Source organism: Notolabrus celidotus, chromosome 21, assembly GCF_009762535.1.
Source record: "Notolabrus celidotus isolate fNotCel1 chromosome 21, fNotCel1.pri, whole genome shotgun sequence".
In the NCBI taxonomy this organism is placed as follows: Eukaryota; Metazoa; Chordata; class Actinopteri; order Labriformes; family Labridae; genus Notolabrus; species Notolabrus celidotus.
Window position 1 is genome coordinate 2,374,241 of NC_048292.1, and position 19,004 is coordinate 2,393,244.

General features: G+C 38.4%; 2 protein-coding genes across 3 annotated transcripts in view; both read right to left on the reverse strand.

Moving 5' to 3' along the window:
• Window positions 1-1,453: 1,453 nt before the first annotated feature.
• On the reverse strand, window positions 1,454-8,598 carry zgc:194209 (uncharacterized protein LOC570908 homolog). Its single transcript, XM_034673662.1, has 9 exons — window positions 8,459-8,598; window positions 6,716-6,805; window positions 6,070-6,191; window positions 5,865-5,966; window positions 5,599-5,751; window positions 5,405-5,520; window positions 4,507-4,667; window positions 4,199-4,394; window positions 1,454-2,231 (listed from the first exon to the last, which is right to left on the reverse strand). Coding segments are annotated over exons 1-9 (1,152 nt in total). The 5' UTR covers window positions 8,461-8,598; the 3' UTR covers window positions 1,454-2,021.
• A 1,775-nt stretch (window positions 8,599-10,373) lies between these two features.
• rassf3 (Ras association domain family member 3) overlaps window positions 10,374-19,004 on the reverse strand; it is an 84,299-nt gene continuing 75,668 nt past the window's right edge. The window contains exons 5-6 of one of the 2 annotated variants that reach the window (XM_034673778.1): window positions 18,122-18,237; window positions 10,374-15,986 (exon numbers count right to left, since the gene is read on the reverse strand). In XM_034673778.1, coding sequence (XP_034529669.1) covers window positions 15,837-15,986; window positions 18,122-18,237 — 266 coding nt within the window. In that variant the 3' untranslated portion in view covers window positions 10,374-15,836. The remainder of the gene's footprint in view (window positions 15,987-18,121; window positions 18,238-19,004) is intronic. The other variant, XM_034673777.1, reaches the window with a different exon arrangement.

Here is a 19,004-nt window from a genome sequence, read left to right on the forward strand (position 1 = left end):
GTTAGAAATGTCTCATTTTTACTCTTTGTGTGTTCAACATTTCATATTTAGATATTTACACGTTGAGGAACATCAGTCGACTTTAAAGCGACTCGTTCACCAGCAGTGTAAAGTTTGTAGCAGTTCAATGATCCGATGTGAAACAGCGGCTCGGTGCAGACTAGATGAACTTCCTAAAGGGAAAGAGGAAGCGCTCACTTTAGAGACAGATGATAAATCTTTCCAGAATAAAATCACCGGATCAGGTTTAACTTTTAGAGGTTTGATATCACGACTTTAAAACGTTAGCTTTCAATTATGAAGACAAATGATCTATATTTGATATTTTTCTCCTCTGAACTGTAAGGGAATTCTTTGGATCAAGTTTATTTTCATCAAATTACATCCAGACAAAAATTAAATCCTCCTGTCGCCGTCAGAAACAGGGAACTGTGGGGATTGTAGTTCTTTAAAGGTTGATATATTTTAAATGAAGCTGCCTTCAGCCGGTTCATTCGTGGTGACACATTTCATATGTTTAATAATCTTTGCAGATGAGTAACATCCAACCAAAGACCTGATCAGACTTCTGAAGGACCCTCCTGAGTAAATGTAGAAAGTCTCAGTCTTGGTGAATCTGCTGACTCGTCACATTTTTACGTTCATGTGAATCTTTGTGAACAAACTTGCCGTTAATCGTGAATCGATGATTTCGTTTTTTACTGCTTCTGTAGTCGTGGCTCTCACAGCTCTCTCTTCCTCTGTCCTCGTCACAAACAGACTGAATTTAAAGTTTCCTGTGAGATATATTAAGTCTGGTGAAAAGTCCACGGGACACAACAAACACTCTGTGATTTTTTTTTTCCTCTGAAGCCGATCACTTTGTTTCAATTCACTGATGCACTTTCCGATCTGTCTCAACTGTTTTTGTTTGTTTTTTTGGAGACTGTAGTTTTATGTTTCAGAGACGTTTTTGACGATGATGATGACGATGATGATGATGATGACGATGATGATGTATTTTAGGCTTGTGTTTTTGTCCAAATAAAACAATTCTGACAAAAAGAAGGAGTCCTTCTCTCATTCTTCAAACATCCACCCCTTTTCGACCGAGGCGGCTTCAGGGTCTGTTCGACTGCGAGTGAACCGGCTCCTGGCCGAGAAAACCGGTTCCAGAGTGGCTCCAACTCTTTGCTGGTCTAGAACCGCAAACCGCTTAAGTCAGAGGCGAGGGGCGGGGGATCATTATCTTTCTTCTCATATGAAGTCACCGTCCATGTAAAGCACGACGAGAAGGGTTGATAAAGTTGGGTAAGTTCTCTTCAAGACCTCTTGTGACTACGAAAAAGCTAGCATGCTACGTTGAACTTACACTAACCGGATTAAAGCTCCAGTAAGAAACTTTCTGTTTGTGCCCACTTTGGCGCCCCCTGTGGACAAAGTGATACCTCAATCAACCAATCAAACAAGTCTCTAAGTTTTATTCCAGTTTTATTCCAGTTTTAAGAAAGGTTGAATAATCCAGTGTTTGATTTATGCTTTAAAGTCTAAGGTGTTAATATTTCATCCCTCCATCAGTTAAATTCATAGCATGTATGAAAACATAGACAACATGACAGCTCTTATCAGGTAAGTTAAATGCATGTTTTGGTTAGTAAGGGGACAGGTTATGTTCCAAATGCACAATATGTCAATATTTGGTTATTTTGGCTTCACTTCTGTACGACAGTGAGACAAACAGGCGTGCCGTCCATCTTTATAGACGGTCAATGCTTCAAATGCGGTAAGTTCATCGATTGTTTGTGTCAGAGAAGTCCACAGTGTCTGAATCCCAGTAGATTTTCACATCAGCATCTTCTCACAGAGGTACAAACAGTTTTTGTATTTTTCCATCAGACTGCGTCTCTTTTGTTTCATCTCAAATCTTCAAACAGTCAAAGTCAGACAAAGTCAAAGTCCGGGCTGAAACCACGATGTCCAGGTCCATTAATCCCAAAGATAAAAATATAAACTCCTACTTTCAGTTCAGCTGCGCTCCATCATCAGCTCTCCCACCCCTCCAGGACGGGCAGGAAGGGCAGGTCCGTGCTGCCCAGGTAGGTCCTCCCTCGGTGCTGGAAGACGTCGCTGACGGCCCACGTCAGGCGGCCTTCGGGGTCGTGGAGCGTTCCTACGATCTGACCGTCCAATCCCAGCTCTAAGACCAGAGCGTAGCGCGGCAGGATGACGTTGTACAAGTTCAGAGGAATCACCTGGGAATAAAAAAGCACATTCACATAAGGGTTAATGTCGCTAGGGGGTTGTTATTGTGAATTATTACTCAGCAAGGTCTGTTATTATCTGATAGCAGACTCCTGCTATGGAGAACAGACTGTAAACAAGCAGCTGGACTTCTTTCTGCACGCTAATATGATTAAAGTCAGACCTCCAGAGTCTGTGGTTAGATCTGCGTCCATATAAACAGTGTTCTCCATAGCAACGGTCTGCTATACAGAAATAACAGACTGCTGCTAGGGAATGTTGCTTTCTAACAACCAATCAGAATCAAGCACTGCACACAGCCGTGTAATAGTTTAATGACAGATATTTAGGGTCTATAATTGAAGTGAATATAATCCATTCACACTGTTTTGCTGACGGCGGCTCTTGAACCCGCTCAGTATTCCCGTCAGGTTGTTTTAAATAAAGTTTTTCACTCGGTGTGATCACAGCTGACATTTGCCAAAGTTCACCAGGAGTTCAGACCGGGTTCCTTTCAAATCCATGCAGAGCGGCGTATTCAAACGGCGACTTGTGTGTTGGTCTGATTAATGTGTGAGGGGGAGTCTGTGTGTCTGAGTGTGTGGGGGGTCCTGCCCCCTGTCCCGTCACATTTCACACTATCTAGTCCGCAAGCAGCCGGGAACAAAGCTGGTTACTCTCCCATGACCGACAGACTGAATAACACAGTGCTTCATAACGAGGAAATGCATCATGGGAAAGAAGATTTGGTTATAAGCACTGATGAAAGAGCTCCTCTCACAGCCTGATGTGTGAGAGTCAGATCTAAGGGATCAGACCGCCTGATAAAAAAATAGACCCATTTAAAGCTCCTGTGATGTGATTACAATCAGTCATGAAACAGACTGAAATTAACATTGATGCCTCTTTATGACCTACGAAATCAAACCACAACATTAGAAAATTATTGACATCTTCTGTTTTGTCATTTTTAAGCCTGAAACCACTACGAGGGGGTAGGTGTCAGACGAGGTGACACCTACCTCCTTTTTATACTACAAGTAAAATATTCTTAATGAGTGAAAATATCCTTTACGTTAGCAGTTCTAAAAACGGCTGTTTGAAAATGGTGTTCAATATATTAGATAAAGGTGACATGTGCGTTAAAGCTCCTGTGAGAATTTATAAGCTTTTAACTGCTGCAAGGGGGTAGGTGTCAGACTTTTCTGCAGCAAATATTCTTAATGAGTTAATATTTGACTGTAAGTTGAAAGCAGGAGGAGGTTTCGTGTTGGAAAAAATAATTTACACACATACAGGACAAGATCAGGAATGATAGAGGTATCACTTTGTCCACAGGGGGCGCCAAAATCAACACAAACAAAGTTTCTCACAGGAGCTTTTAAAAGATGCTGTAAATAGGTGATATAACCTAAAATGAAAAAATAATTAGAATTTATAAAATAAAGTTTTTCTGTACATTAATAAAAGGAATGTAATTTTTATTACTTTGTCCACAGGGGGCGCCAAACTCAACACAAACAGAAAGATTCTAACAGGAGCTTTCTGTTTGTGTCGAGTTCCTTCAAGATTATCTGACATTCTTATACCTGTGTATAAATACTGATTTTGTGGTATATGTGGTCGCTTGAAGTATAAATATTTCACACTTTTCCCTCTCAAGGATTTTAGAATATCAAACTTTGACATTTTCAGATCAATGTTTTTCACCAAATTGCAATTTTAACTCATATTAGTACAAATTTATGTTAAATCTTATTTGATTTTTACAACCTTTTTTTGTCATCAACAAACCTTAAACACAAACATTGAATCTTGTGCTTGGCTGAATCTCTTATTTTGAGAAATACATCAGAGGTAACTCTTTTCTTCAGACATTATCTTTATAATAATAATAATAATAAATATTTGAATAAAGGTTTAGGACAGTCAATAAATCTGTCAGTGAAGTTGGTCCAGACTTTAGAAACACACTGACCTTGGCCAGGAAGCGTTTGATGGCGGGATACGGGGCGATGAGATCAAGGAAGGGAGGCATGAGCTTCCGGAACCGCGTCGTTGTTATGCCAACCAGGAATGTTCCGTGGTCGCTGAGGCGGATGTTATCAGGGTAACCGATCATGTTGTCCATGAGGATCTCCTTAGAACCCGCCTTCGGGCCCTTCAGCCAATATCTGTGAGCAGGGAGAGAGACGACTTCATATCTGTCTGCTGTAACTCCTTCATTTCATGCAGCGCGTGCGTACGTGCATGTGTACGTGCGTGCGTGCGTGCGTGCGTGCGTACCTCAGTATGCGTCCGATGCTGGTCTCTGCCAGTAACAGGAAGTCTTCATCAGGCGACAGAGCGATGCCGTTGGGCATGTAGAGAGAATCCAGGAGAACTTTCACGTCTTTAGTTTGGGGGTCGAAGGAGAGGAGACGACCGAGGTGGTTCAGTTCGATCACCTGAGACACAAAAACTATGTTTACTTTAGCTTAGCATAGTGTTTCCTAGCATTAGCTTAGATTTAATTTAAATTTACTTCTATTCAATCAAGTTTAGTATAGCACAGCTAAACTCCTAGCTTATTTAATCTCTTATACTTTCTCCTGAAGTTTGAGGTTGAATCTCTGAACTTTTTAAAAGGAAATATAAACCCCGGTTAGCATCTTAGTTTATTTTAGTTTATCTGTGTTTTATTGATTTTAAACAGACTTTAAATAGACTATAAGAAGTGTAATTAACCCTTTAAATGTTGTTTAAATGTTGTGGCAGGATTTCAGCCTCTTTTAAATTAAATCTCATATCTCCTCCACACTGAAGTTTTTGCAGTGACCCCTTTCTGCCTGGAGGGAAACATCTTTTGTGTGTTTGTTTTTTAAATGCATGTAAACACAATAACGTCTCCTCTTGATCCGGGTCAGCACAGCTCAGTCATTTCCTGCTCTGAATGGACTCTGAGCTTTCTCTTCTTTGGCAAAATGACAACAAAGGAAGAAGTGGGTTTTTTGAGTTCTGTGGAGAGACTCTGCCTACATCAGCTTTCCTTTTCTTTGTCATCTTTAAGAGACCTGATGGTTCTCCACAGCAGCCACTCGTCTCTCTTCATCTCTCTAAGAGCCTCATGGGGCTTTTTTAAACTCTAAACGAGGAGACAGGAGGACATTTTTAAAGCTGGCACCAAACCAAAGCATCCTCTCACCTCCAGTTTGACGTGTCTGCGTCCCCAACGGCTGGACGAGTCTGTGAAATAAATCACCCCCGTCTGAGAGGAGATCTCCAGACCGTTCAGGAAGGCAAAAGGAATGCCATCAGCACCTGAGGAACAAAGACAGCAGGGTTACACACACAGAGAGTACACACACACATTAACAGAGCTTCTTTAGGTTTCTGCACCCTGAGAGTTCCCCAGCAGCAGAGTCTTCTCTCCAGTGTCTGGGTCGACGCTGTGCAGCCCGAAGTACGAGTCAGCGACGATCAGCTGACCGTGGCGGTCCAGACGGACGCCGTGAGGTCGACCACACAGCGGCTCGAAGTCTGTGCTGCTACCTGGAGACACGCACAGGCTGACTATTTAAAACTGCTAAAGGAATATTTATAAATGGATGTGTTGTTCTGATAAATTCAAAGACATCCAAATCAAAAGTTTGAACTGGACGCACCACATTCAGGTAAGTTCTGTCCCATGTGTGTGACGAGGGTGAGGCTGTCGTCTGGACTGATCCTCCACAGCTTCCCGTCCACTGTTCCTGTGTACACATTACCTGAAGAACACACACAAACACATATCAAACACACACATATCAAACATTCAGGTCCCATTTGTTTCGCTTTCCAAACTTCTAAACATGTATCTCAAACACTCACCCTCCTCATCTGCAGTGAAGGATTCTGGTCCGTGTAGTTCTCCTGTAAACAGCCTGCGACCCTTCTGCAGTCTCGTGTTTACAGCCAGCGGACCCTCGAGGAGCGGAGGAGGCCCCTTCAGTCTAGGGGGAACAAATATCGAGCACAGCTTTAGTTCAGGAACGCCATCCAATTGAAACACAGCAAAATATGTGTTCTACTGAAACTGCTCTGCCTGCCTTCTCTTGCTGCTCCCCCTGCAAACCGCTTCACCTCCTCCACCCCAGCTCCTCCTTTCTGCTGTGTCTGATGTTACCAGTGTCATACATTAGTGACGCTTGCTCTGCTCTGGGCTCTTTGCTGCTGCTCCCCCTGCATTGGCTTTTCATGTATGCACATGAAAGAGAGAGGAGGTGTGCTCTCTCTGCCTCAGGCTTTTGGCAAACCGTTTTTCAACCCTCCTCCACTGAAGCTCCTCCTTTCTGCTGTGTCTGATTTCACCAGTGTCATGTACCATCACTGATGCCTGCTCTATTCTGTACCCCAGGCGGTCTTTGCTGATGCTCTCCCTGCCTTGGCTTTGGCATTCCACATAGGCACATGGAAGAGTAGTGAAACTACTCCACACGTGTACTCTTCAGTGTTTGTGTGTGTTTTGTGTACTTACACATGTGGTTTGGGGTCTATCGGAGACGGCAGCAGGTAAAGTCCAACAGCTACAGCTAGCAGAGCCGCTAACAACGATCTCCTACCGAACCTGACAGAGGAAAAAAAAAACACCTTTATTATGATCCTGCAACATTAACCTCAAACTTTTTTGTTATTCCTGTTGTTATTTTATCTTGAATCACCCTCTGCAGCATCTACTTAAAGCTCCTGTGAGTGACTTCCTGTTTGTGTCGACTTTGGCGCCCCCTTGTGGACAAAGGGATTCCTCCATCCTTCTATACGTGTCTAAATTATGTTTTCTAACACAAAATCTCCTCCTGCTTTCAATTAATGGTCACATATTTTACTCATTAGGAATATTTCCTGCAGAAGATTCTGACACCTACCCTCCTGCAGCAGTTTAAAGCTTAAAAATGACAAAACAGAAATTATCAATACCTTTTCTAACAGTCTAATTTGATTATGCAGGTCATAAAGAGGCTTTACTGTTAATTTCAGTGTTTTTCATAACCGCTCAAAATCTCCTCACAGGAGCTTTAATGCACATGTCACTTTAATCTAATATATTGAAGACCTTTTTTAAACAGACATTTTTAGAGCTGCTGAAGCTAAAGTAAAGGATTCTGTTATCTCACGTTTGAGCTTCACAATCTGCAGATAATAAGTCAGAAACATGTTGTGTCACATGCTGAAGTGACCTTTGACATTTTAAGATGTTTCACAGTGTTGTGTCACATGGGAGCTACTTTGCAACACGGCATGTTGGTTACAAAACTGAGGAAATGATCATGCAAATAAACAGGACGTCTGGATGAACATGATAAACTTATTTTTTAATAAATGTCTTCTTTAGAGTGCTTTGTTTTAATGTTTGCACAAACTGAGAGAGGTTTAAATTTAACTGACGTGTGTTATTTAACCCAAATGTTATCCTTTTAAACATTCTCCACATTGATTTCCTCAGTTTTATCCACTTCGCTGACTCATCTTTGCAGGTTGAGTAATTCTACTTGACACATCTGAGTGTTGGAGACACTGCTGGGATATCATGCAGGGATTTGCTGTTTCAGCAGTGTTCAGGAGGTTAATGTGCTCCTGACTGCTGGTGGAGGAGGCAGGTGGAGCACACTGTAACCACAAACTGTCCTCCTCCTGCTGTCACATCATGCACATTAAACTGATTTAATATAAATGTGACTTAAACAGCTGGAACAAAGCCCAGTGTGAATGTCTGCAGAGTCACATGCAGATGAAGCCTTGCACCTTGCACATAAACCAAACCTCATTCATAAAAGTCTGATTTTATCTAAGGTGGATTTTATTTTTTGTTACATATTAAAATATATTTAAAAAGTCTTATATAACTGACAGAGTGAGGAGGAAGCAGCAGGTTGTGTTAGTCAAATTAACCCTTCATGGTTCCCCTCCTCCCACACTACAGCTGTGTTTCTGATTAGCTGAACTTACACACTTAAACACCTGAACTTGCCTTTGACGTTAATATTTTTAATTTAAGACCTTCTTAATAAATTAAACTTAAGCCGAAATGAAGACAGACTCATAATGGTTTAAACCCCTCTATGAATTGATTTGTTTAACAACGCTGCAGCTTTTAAAGGGACAATTCACACATTTTCTAACAGGGTTTGGTGACGCAGAGGGAGCCTGCAGGCGCTCGTGCAGACACCAAAGTTTTTTGTCGAGCTGAAAGTCTTAAATAGTCTCAAAGAGTCAAACTTACATGGTCCAGTTTGTTCAGGTTGCGACTCAGTCCTCGTCTCTCCCTCCAGCTGGATGAAGTAGCTCTGAACTTCAGCGGCCGGTGAATGAGTTTAGTGGGCGGAGGAGAAGCGCGTGAAACTCATGTTAGAGTATAAGACAGCTTCCGGCTTTGTCTTTCAAAATAAAAGCGTCGAGGAACACGTTTGTCCGTCTGTACTTTCAGTTATTTCAACTCCATTTAAAAGAAAATACAGTTTATTCTCACAGTTTATCGACCGAGAAGGAGTAGAATTATCCAGTGTAGTACCTGCTTGACTTGAAAAAGAATATATCTAATAATAAAAATAATCTCAAGCAATAAACAGAAAGACAGACACAAAAAACAAACGTTACATACAATGCAAAACAATAATAATAATAATAATAATAATAATAATAATAATCATCATCATCATCATCATCATCATCATAGCAATGTTAACAAATTGTATCATCAATTAAATACATTTTATTAACATATCCGAAAAGGAGTAGAGAGAGTAAAACTTTTCAATCCCACCCTTTCTCAATTTTATTATTTATTATTAATCAATTATAATGGTTGATTATTTTTGATTTACTTAATATTGTCAATTTAAAGAAAAAAGGTTTTACTTCTTGACTACTGTTGACTTTTGATTTAGAAAAAGATATGGATATCAGCATTTCTCCACTTATTTATCTTTGTCCACCTACAAATATTTATATTTAACACATAATTATGTGCTACCATTTAATGCTTAAAAAGTAAAAAAAAACCTCTAAAAAAATCATTGCAATAACGTATCGTCTTGCACGTCATATTGTGACAGAAGAAGCTCTGCAATTGTATTCAAAGCTTAGATTTTTGTAAGCATATGTCATAAGTTTGTTTTTAAATTTCATTTACTATAGGCTTTTATGTTATGTATTCTATTTATTTATGTATTTATTTATTTTAAGCTTGTATGCTGCTGGACCATTTTCATTCCTTCCTGTTTTTTAACATGATTGAATGACAGTAAAGTGAACTTTGAACCTTAAACCTTGAAATAGTCTCTCCATGGTAACTGACAGACCTTTAAATGAAGTTAGAGAATCAGTTATGGAACTAAAAATATTGTCCCACTTTCAAAATCTTACCATAGCAAAGGTACAAGAATATAAGCATCGAATGTATCATCTTAGTGAAATACAGTCATTTACTAATTATTAAAATATGTTATCTATTAAATGACCAAAACAAAGGCCACATGGTTAACTGTTTATTTCCCTTTATGTTTTTATTATTCAATTCTTAATTTCACTAGTAAGATTTTTTTTTTTTTCAGGTGAAATTTGTGTTCCCCTCCTCACAAACACAAACAAAACTTTTTGAGCTTTTATTTTGAAGGCCATACTCTCATGCTAACTCCTTTAGCTTCACACAGAAATGTTAAAGTTTAATGTTTGACTGTGAACAGGGAGGTGCAGAGAGGGGGTCCCACTATGGTTCCCTCTTGTTGTGGGAGGGAACTTGAGTCGGGGTCACTCAGAGGACAAGAGGAGGGGCGGCTACAAGCACCAAAACACTGACAACATCCAGCATCTTATAAACAACAAACAACACTGACAGATTCAAATAAAGACGACTGTTAGCAGAGAAATGAGGCTAAATAGTAAAATGTATTTCATATCTATGTTTTTATATTTAAAGAAACCTCAGATTTTAAGTGTATCTCTATGCATTTCAACCTTAAAAGATGATGGATTAGTAAATAAAAGTATGCTTTATTTATTCGTTTCCTTGTATGTTTATATTTACATTGTGAAGCATAAATGTGCTAATTTTGGGGTGTGTTGTCATTTTTAGTTCAACAAAAACAAAGAAAAATGTTGTAAATCTTAAATAAAACAACAATGAAAACACTCAGACGTACAATCTGTTTGGTTTTAATTTCATCTTTAATACATGCAGCCCACCCTGCATGAGGAAAGGCCACATTTGGTAACGATTTCAAGAGAAAACACAAATTACAACAAAATGAAACCTGTTTGTCTACAGCGACAAAAACATGTGACGAGGGCGTCCGATCGTCTGTTCGTCTGTTCGTCCTGCAGGTTCGTTTCCACAGCTGGACGTCTACGTTTAGGAAGGCACTGCTGCGGCTCGAGCTTTCAGACCTGAGATCAAAAATGTCCAAATTCACCCAAATGTGTCACAAAATCACGATTTCTTTCATTTTGTTGCTTCAAATAGACGATATATTTTTGGATTTGCACCTCAGGTCTGAAATTAAACTGTGACTGATTTAATGTGAAGAGCAGAACAACGAAAAGGAACGTTGAAAGATCTTTGGCATTATTACGTTTAAGCTACCGGCTGCTGAAACTAAACCGACTTTAAACAACACTAAAGAAAAGTTTAATTACTGAAAACTGGAAACGTCAATCCACATCCTTCCAACCTTTCTTATTCCACAGATTTAAGAAAGAGATAACTGAATAACTCAAAGTGGGATTGATCAGGTGCATCATACCATCACTTAAACAATCAGCGTTTAAAGTAAACATTAATTCAAATGTACTTTCTCAAATGTTCGAATCATTGAAGCCGATTTTTTGTACGTTATGTCTTGAGATTAGAGACCAAATGAAAATAAAAACAACATGACAACTCCTCAAAAGTGAAGCCAACATATTTAGAGCTCCCCCTGGTGGCTGGCTGCAGTATAGGTCATAAATCCAGCCTCCTCTATACAATCAGATGGGACATGGGTCAAACTTTAAAATCAAAATGCATGAGAAATAAAAGTTCCTCAAACCTGGTTTCTGTCGTTATAGTTAGTTCTTATTTTAATTATATCAAATTATTTTGGCTCGGTATTTGATGCTATAAAAATAACGCCATGATTAACAGCTTTGTTGATGAATGTGGTTCATGTGTGAGTGTTTGCTTTAAATCAACTCAAGAATCAGTTCTGTTATGTGTTTATGTTAGCATAAAGGGGCAGGACGTGGTATCATGACTCCAAACAAGCACAAAGGGGGTGTTTTGGCTTCACTTTTAGGAGTTGGTGACACGTTGGCCATCTTTTCATACAGTCACCAGTCTACATATCATTGAAACAAGCTCTCTAACACACTTAGTATCATCCTAAACACTTCTGTCCCAAAGGTTAAACTTGTCAGCGAGTCTTTATATCATAAACAGATCCGACAGCTTTAAAAAGATTAACTTTGAAGCATCTTTTAAAGTTTTCTCTAACTTCTCTAAACGCTGCCCGAGCTACGATAAGTCATGCTTTAATGTGGAACAGCCCAGTAGTGTGTACAGTCACATGTACAGAGAGACAAACAGGTACACATGCAAGATTCAACCAAATGTTTCACAGTCTAAAGCTAACTCTGAGAAAATAATATATATGGAAGCTTGTTGAGACAAAAATAAAAAGAGCTTAAAAAACAAACCTCTCTCTCAAACTGTAAAAAAAAAAAACATCATGATGAGTGAAGCTTAACACGAGGTTTAAAAATAAGATTATTAATGTTAAGATAATGTACAGAGTGATTGCGATAGTTTGAGATAAACAGAAGAAAAATCAAAAACCCGTCGTCCCTGAATTCAAAAATAAAGTGCCCAAAAAAAAATTAAAGATAAGTTTCGTCTGCTATGATGTTTAAACAGTCTATGTTGTTTATCAAATACACAAACAACAACAACAACAACAACAACAACAACAACAACAACAACAACATGGCTTTAAGATGAATAAACTGTTTTCATGCAGACTTTCGCATCATTTTAAAAAACTATATTATATGGAAGGCAAAATTTGCAAAATTATTTCAGCTTTACAAACGTCGGATATTATAAATTTTGAATGATTTTTTTAGTTAGAGAATTCAGTTTTTTTTATGTTTGAAATTGAACAAATTCATTTTTAATATTTAAATTTGATCAGATTATGCAATTTGGGATGTGACAGCTACATTGTGATTATTTTAAATATCTAATTAATGTAAAATCTATATCTTTTAGTGTATTAACATAACTTAATATTGCATTCTATTAAAGAATTTTTTTTTTTTAAATGTCTCTTTTTTTAAATAACAAACACAGTTCCAACTCCAAATAAACTAAAAACTACATTTCCCATAATGCAACATTTTTCAATCATCTTAAAACATTAATGACATCATTGTGACATCATCAGGATTTACTGAATTCCACAAAAACTGTCATCACACCCTTTAAAAGTCACTGTTTGTAAAATTGAAACACTTTTGGCCTCTTTAGCCTTCCATAGCTTGAACCCAGTGTTTGATAATAAAATAAAGCAGGGTTTAAAAACCTGCTTAAATAAAACTCTATATGTTTCCCTCCGGTGGGAAGAGGCCTCTAATATGTTTTTGCTCCAGGCAACACCACAAAAATATCTTTGGTTACGACAAAAAGAAAAATCTAAATGAAGATACTTTGACACAGAGAGAGAGAACAGTTGCAGTGTTTGTCCACTAGATGGCGGTGTTATATCTTCTATGATTAGATTCAGTACCAGCAGCTTGAACAATAAAGCAGTGTACAGCTTCTATGATAACTTGTGATAGATTAAAGTGAATGATTGTCATGTGATTTATTTTTACGTGTTTGCTGAAGTTTTAAATCTTTACGTTTCATGTGATTAATTCTGTGCATGAAGAAGACACCGGACATTTTTAAGGCAGCTATCTCCTCCACACACCATCCAAAATATCTCCTTCCTTCTCTCACACTTACTAACACTCAGCTTTTGTTTACTTTATGATCACTCTTCTCTTCTTCCCTTCTTTAAAATCCTTCTTTCTCTCCCACCATGAAAAGAGAAACAGGTGAGGAGGAGGTCAAGGCTGCATGTTTCAACTTGAGATTAGAGCACAAAGCAGCAGCAGCAGCCGGGGCGTTTGAAATGAACGCCTGCAGACAGACAAACAGGAGAACGTCACTGTGTCCTCTGCAGCTCTCAGCTCTCACAGACCTCCTGTTCTCTCATCTGAGCTTTAATAAACACACACACTTAATCATGATGACTTGTGGTTGGAGGAAACTCCCATTATTGCCCTCCAGGTAATGATCACACTTCTTTAGGACTCTCTGTCCCACGTGCTCCTCTCCTCTCTGAAACTTCTCCTCTGTTTTTCTTTCTTCCTCTGTCGAGCGTTTCTCTTCTACTTCCTCTAAACTTCTCTGTCTACTTCCAAAAACCAGTCACTCCTCCCTCCTCGGACCCTGAGGTCAGGGGTCAGGGGTCACTTCTGTCTAAACTACGTCACTTTATGCTCCGTCAAACTCTGCTGGTGGAGAAAAACTACAACAAAAGCTTTAAATCCAACCAGTTCATCGTTCTCGTGTTCACTCGTCTTCACTTACGATCACACTTAGACGCACAAAATTAACATTTCTCCTACTTTAACAAACTTAAATCTCAATCTAATATTTATGTCTTTAAGCAGAAACCTCCTCTTGACATGTAGAGTTTGTGTCTGTGTGTTTTTAGTCACAACAAACCTCAACTTCACCTTTTTATCTGCATCTTCCTGAACTACATTCTGTTTCAGACGACTTCTACGGAGTCCCAGGAGTGCCAAAAAAATCAAAAGATTAAAAAATATATTACGCAAATAATTCAGTAGTCATTATAATCATGCATAAAATAAATAAACAATACATTTAAAAAATAAAATATAAATTAAAAAATGATGATTTCTATTTTATGTAACACAAAGTACAGGGTGAGTTCTATTTTGCTGCTTATTAACTTTAAAGATATGAACTGAGGATTTAAAAAAAATTAATCCAAGGACATGTTTGATAAAAAACATCCTTCAAAATAAGGTTATTGAATTTGCCAATAAATAAATATCTAATTCTAATAAAATAAAATAAAATAAAATGCCAAATTATTATTATATATTTTTTTGTTGGTGATAAAAATGTAATTATGTATCTACTTTACATAAATTAAAAATAAATATGTTATAGCAAGGATTTTTTTTTATAAATAAAATATTTCAAAATGGGGATTTTTTTTTGAATATATATATTTTTAGAAATAGCTTTTAAGTTGTTTTTTTTAAATCAAAATTGCTTTTATTTATCTAATTCAGAAAAAATAGACTATCATCAGATGATAAATGTTAAGATCTTGTGTAACTAGCAACAACTTGATGGTAAAAATAAATCCAACTACATACTGTTTATATCGACTTTTTTATATGATTTAATATTAGTGCAGTAACTTTAAATTAAATATTATAACATTTTGAGATTTATTTTTTAGCTTTATGTCATATATTATCAAAATGTAAAAAGAGAAGTACTCAAAACATTTTAGTTTATGTGTAATGACTCAAGAACAAATTTAATTTTCACCTTTTTTTAATAACTGATGGAAAAAATTTAACTTTTAAACAATATACAAACTTCTGGAGATGCAGCAGTAAATATAAATGTAACTACTGCCCCCTGGTGGCCTAATCTGTTACTGTTTATTTTGTGTCCTGATAAAAAGAGGAAAAAAAAAGATTAGATTTTAACAAAGCACTTTTTTTTTTCTTTTTTTTGCACCCTTGGGACTCCGTACATGCTCGCAGGCGACTCACATTGTCCTTCTTTAGAGATACTTCCCTCCTCTGAGTCTGAATTTGTTGTTTCTACAGTCCTCTCTAAATGTTGAGTTCTCTGAGGAGAAGCTGCAGACTGAGATTGTTTCTGTCGCCCGGCGCTCGTGTTCTCTCTCGTGTATTTACCTCTGGATAAACTATCCTCAGTGTCTGTGTCAACATCTGGATTGGAGCTCTGCCTCTGCAGAATAAACCAAAATAAGACTTTCTGTTTAGAGAAGAAAAAAAAAAGCTTCACCCATATAAATTAAGAAAAAAAAATATTTACAGACTTCGAAAACAAACATTAAATAAAACTCAACATATGGCCGTGAGTCTTTCACAAGTTTAAAGGAGAGGAGCGGGATAAACTGCATAAATTAAGTGACAGCTGAACCCAGTGAGAAGAAGAAGAAGAAAAGAGGGATGGACAGAGAGAGGAGGAGAGGCTGAGTGATTATGGCACTGAAGTGAATCTTTGGTGTGAGCAGGCAGACTGCAGGTTTGAAGTCTTTAATCCGGGATGCATCAAAAATCCAGCAGCGTCCCTCTGAATTTATCCGTCCATCCCTTCATTCACTTGTCCTTTCATTTGCTGTCTCTTAGTTTATCCTCAGTCCTCTTGTCATCTTTAAATCATCCTTTCCTTCAGGCGCTGACTCCTCTCTTCTCATCCCAGTTTTCCTCCTCTTAGGATCAGAAATGCCTCCTCCATCCCTCTAGGGGGCAGTAGTCCAGTTTAATGGAGGTGAATCCCTCTAAGAAGGCCCCCTGACCTCTCTGAGCGCCTCCTGCAGTCTGTGGCGGTAGGAATCGTAGCGGCGGATCACCGCCTCCCTCTGCTCGTCTTCCTCTTTGTCGAGGATCCTCAGGAAGTTTCGCAGCTCGGGGATGGAGAACGCGTCCCACTGAAAAGAAGAGCAGGAAACAAACATCATTATTTATTTATTCAGTCTGTTTCTCTTTGTTCCTTTTGAATCAGGAAGAATCCGTTTGTTCATGGTACTCAGAGTAATCATATTGTCTCAGTGGGAGTGGTCCTTCCTCCTTTTTTAAACATTTCCCTGATCTCAATGATGATGATGATGTTAATAAACTAAGTTCTGTTTCTGGTTTTTCAAGGAAACAAAAGAAAATATTGAGGTAAGAAGGAAAGGGGAAGTAGGTTAGGAGGAAAGATGGGAATTTAGAAAGAAGGAGGGTGGAAAAAGAGAAGCAGATAAAAAGTTAAAACTACAGAGGAGGAGTAGGGCCACTGCAAAACATCTGAATTCTGAGATTAAAGAAAGAATTCTGAGATTAAAGTAAGAATTCTGAGATCAAATCCAGAATTCTGAGATCAAATCCAGAAGTCTAAGATCAAATTCAGAAGTCTAAGATCAAATCCAGAAGTCTAAGATCAAATTCAGAAGTCTAAGATCAAATCCAGAATTCTGAAATCAAATACATAATTCTGAGATCAAAGTCAGAATTCTGAGATCAAAGTCAGAATTCTGAGATCAAATCTAGAATCCAAGATCAAATCCAGAATTCAGGGATCAAAGTCAGAATTCCAAGATCAAGGTCAGAATTCTGAGATCAAAGTCAGAATTCTGAGATCAAATCTAGAATCCAAGATCAAATCCAGAATTCAGGGATCAAAGTCAGAATTCCAAGATCAAGGTCAGAATTCTGAGATCAAAGTCAGAATTCTGAGATCAAATCTAGAATCCAAGATCAAATCCAGAATTCAGGAGTCAAAGTCAGAATTCCAAGATCAAGGTCAGAATTCTAAGATCAAAGTCAGAATTCTGAGATCAAATCTAGAATCCAAGATCAAATCCAGAATTCAGGGATCAAAGTCAGAATTCCAAGATCAAGGTCAGAATTCTGAGATCAAAGTCAGAATTCTGAGATCAAATCTAGAATCCAAGATCAAATCCAGAATTCAGGAGTCAAAGTCAGAATTCCAAGATCAAGGTCAGAATTCTGAGATCAAAGTCAGAATTCTGAGATCAAATCTAGAATCCAAGATCAAATCCAGAATTCAGGGATCAAAGTCAGAATTCCAAGATCAAGGTCAGAATTCTGAGATCAAAGTCAGAATTCTGAGATCAAATCTAGAATCCAAGATCAAATCCAGAATTCAGGAGTCAAAGTCAGAATTCCAAGATCAAGGTCAGAATTCTGAGATCAAAGTCAGAATTCTGAGATCAAATCTAGAATCCAAGATCAAATCCAGAATTCAGGGATCAAAGTCAGAATTCCAAGATCAAGGTCAGAATTCTGAGATCAAAGTCAGAATTCTGAGATCAAATCTAGAATCCAAGATCAAATCCAGAATTCAGGGATCAAAGTCAGAATTCCAAGATCAAGGTCAGAATTCTGAGATCAAAGTCAGAATTCTGAGATCAAATCTAGAATCCAAGATCAAATCCAGAATTCAGGGATCAAAGTCAGAATTCCAAGATCAAGGTCAGAATTCTGAGATCAAAGTCAGAATTCTGAGATCAATCTAGAATCCAAGATCAAATCCAGAATTCAGGGATCAAAGTCAGAATTCCAAGATCAAGGTCAGAATTCTGAGATCAAAGTCAGAATTCTGAGATCAAATCTAGAATCCAAGATCAAATCCAGAATTCAGGAGTCAAAGTCAGAATTCCAAGATCAAGGTCAGAATTCTAAGATCAAAGTCAGAGTTCAGGGATCAAATTCAGTTCGGGGATCAAAGTCAAAGTTCTGAGATCAAAGCCAGAGTTCAGGGATCAAAGCCCGTCTTCTGACCAAAAAATCAGAACAATGATTTGCTCGCCTGCCCTCTTAAATGTATAACTTTTTTTCAGTAGCCCTACTCCTCTTACATATAGAGCCACTAAATAAATGTGGAGGAAGAAAAAAGAAAGAAGAAATGAAAGTTTGGAGGAGGATAAGTTAAAGGAAGGAGAGTCTAAAAGTACGGAAGGACATCCTTGCCACTCAAACAGGAAACTGGAGGATTAGAAAGGTTAAATATTAAAATTGAACATTTTAAAAGACATGAATAAATGAGTGGGTGTGGAGTTACCATGACTTCTCCTGTCTGTTGTTCCCTCAGCACGAAGCTGAGCGTGTCGGTGTCGGGCCCCGCCACCAGACGCAGAAACAACGGCTGCTCGCCATCCGCCAGCTTGCACACATACACTGCAGAGACAACACACACACACACACATTAATTTAGTCATCACAGTCTGTGTTTGACTTCAAGCCACATACAGTCCATGCAGGCACGACTGTGGCTGCAGCAGTTAAACTTTGCACCATGTGTGTGTGTGAGTGTGTGTGTGTGTGTGTGTGTACATATAAACAGAGATGGCAGAGGATGAAAGAATGGGCGCGGCACATTAACGACCACAGTCATTTACAGAAACAGAGTTAAAGATAGAGATCCTTGTTGTTAGACTGAACTCACACTGAACTGCTGCACTTCAGATCAAACTCACTTTTACTGAAACAGAACTTTAATTTCATGCAGAAACATTCATGTGACAGATAAAGTTACCTCCACCTTCCCTGTAGCATTTCTGGAAGCGCACACATCTAAATGTGGCAATCTTAAATGACTTTGAAGTTGCATTTGTTCCCTTTTGTCTGATTTTCATGAACTAAACACAGATTTAAACTGGTTTGCAGAGCGTGGCTACAGATAGAAGAGCTAGCACCACCAGCCTTCAAGGTAGAGTGGTTATATGTCAGTTTAACAGACACAGCCTACACACAACTTTATCTCCATTTACTAGATCAACATACTGACAAACCATGCCGTGCTACAAGATGACATCATCACCTGTGCTTGATTACATCCAGGTAGTAGAGCTTTATTGAGTTATCACTGTCGCTGTAGCCCCAGCTAGAGGCGGGGGACTGTGCCACAGCTTAGACGTCACATATGCCAAACATTTTTGGGCCTC

Coding starts and splice junctions, on each gene's coding strand:
- zgc:194209 (XM_034673662.1), bottom strand. Junction 5,521..5,598: donor GCTGCTGGGGAACTCTCAGG/GTGCAGAAACCT, acceptor TTTGTTCCTCAG/GTGCTGATGGCATTCCTTTT. Junction 4,668..5,404: donor GCAGACACGTCAAACTGGAG/GTGAGAGGATGC, acceptor TTTGTGTCTCAG/GTGATCGAACTGAACCACCT.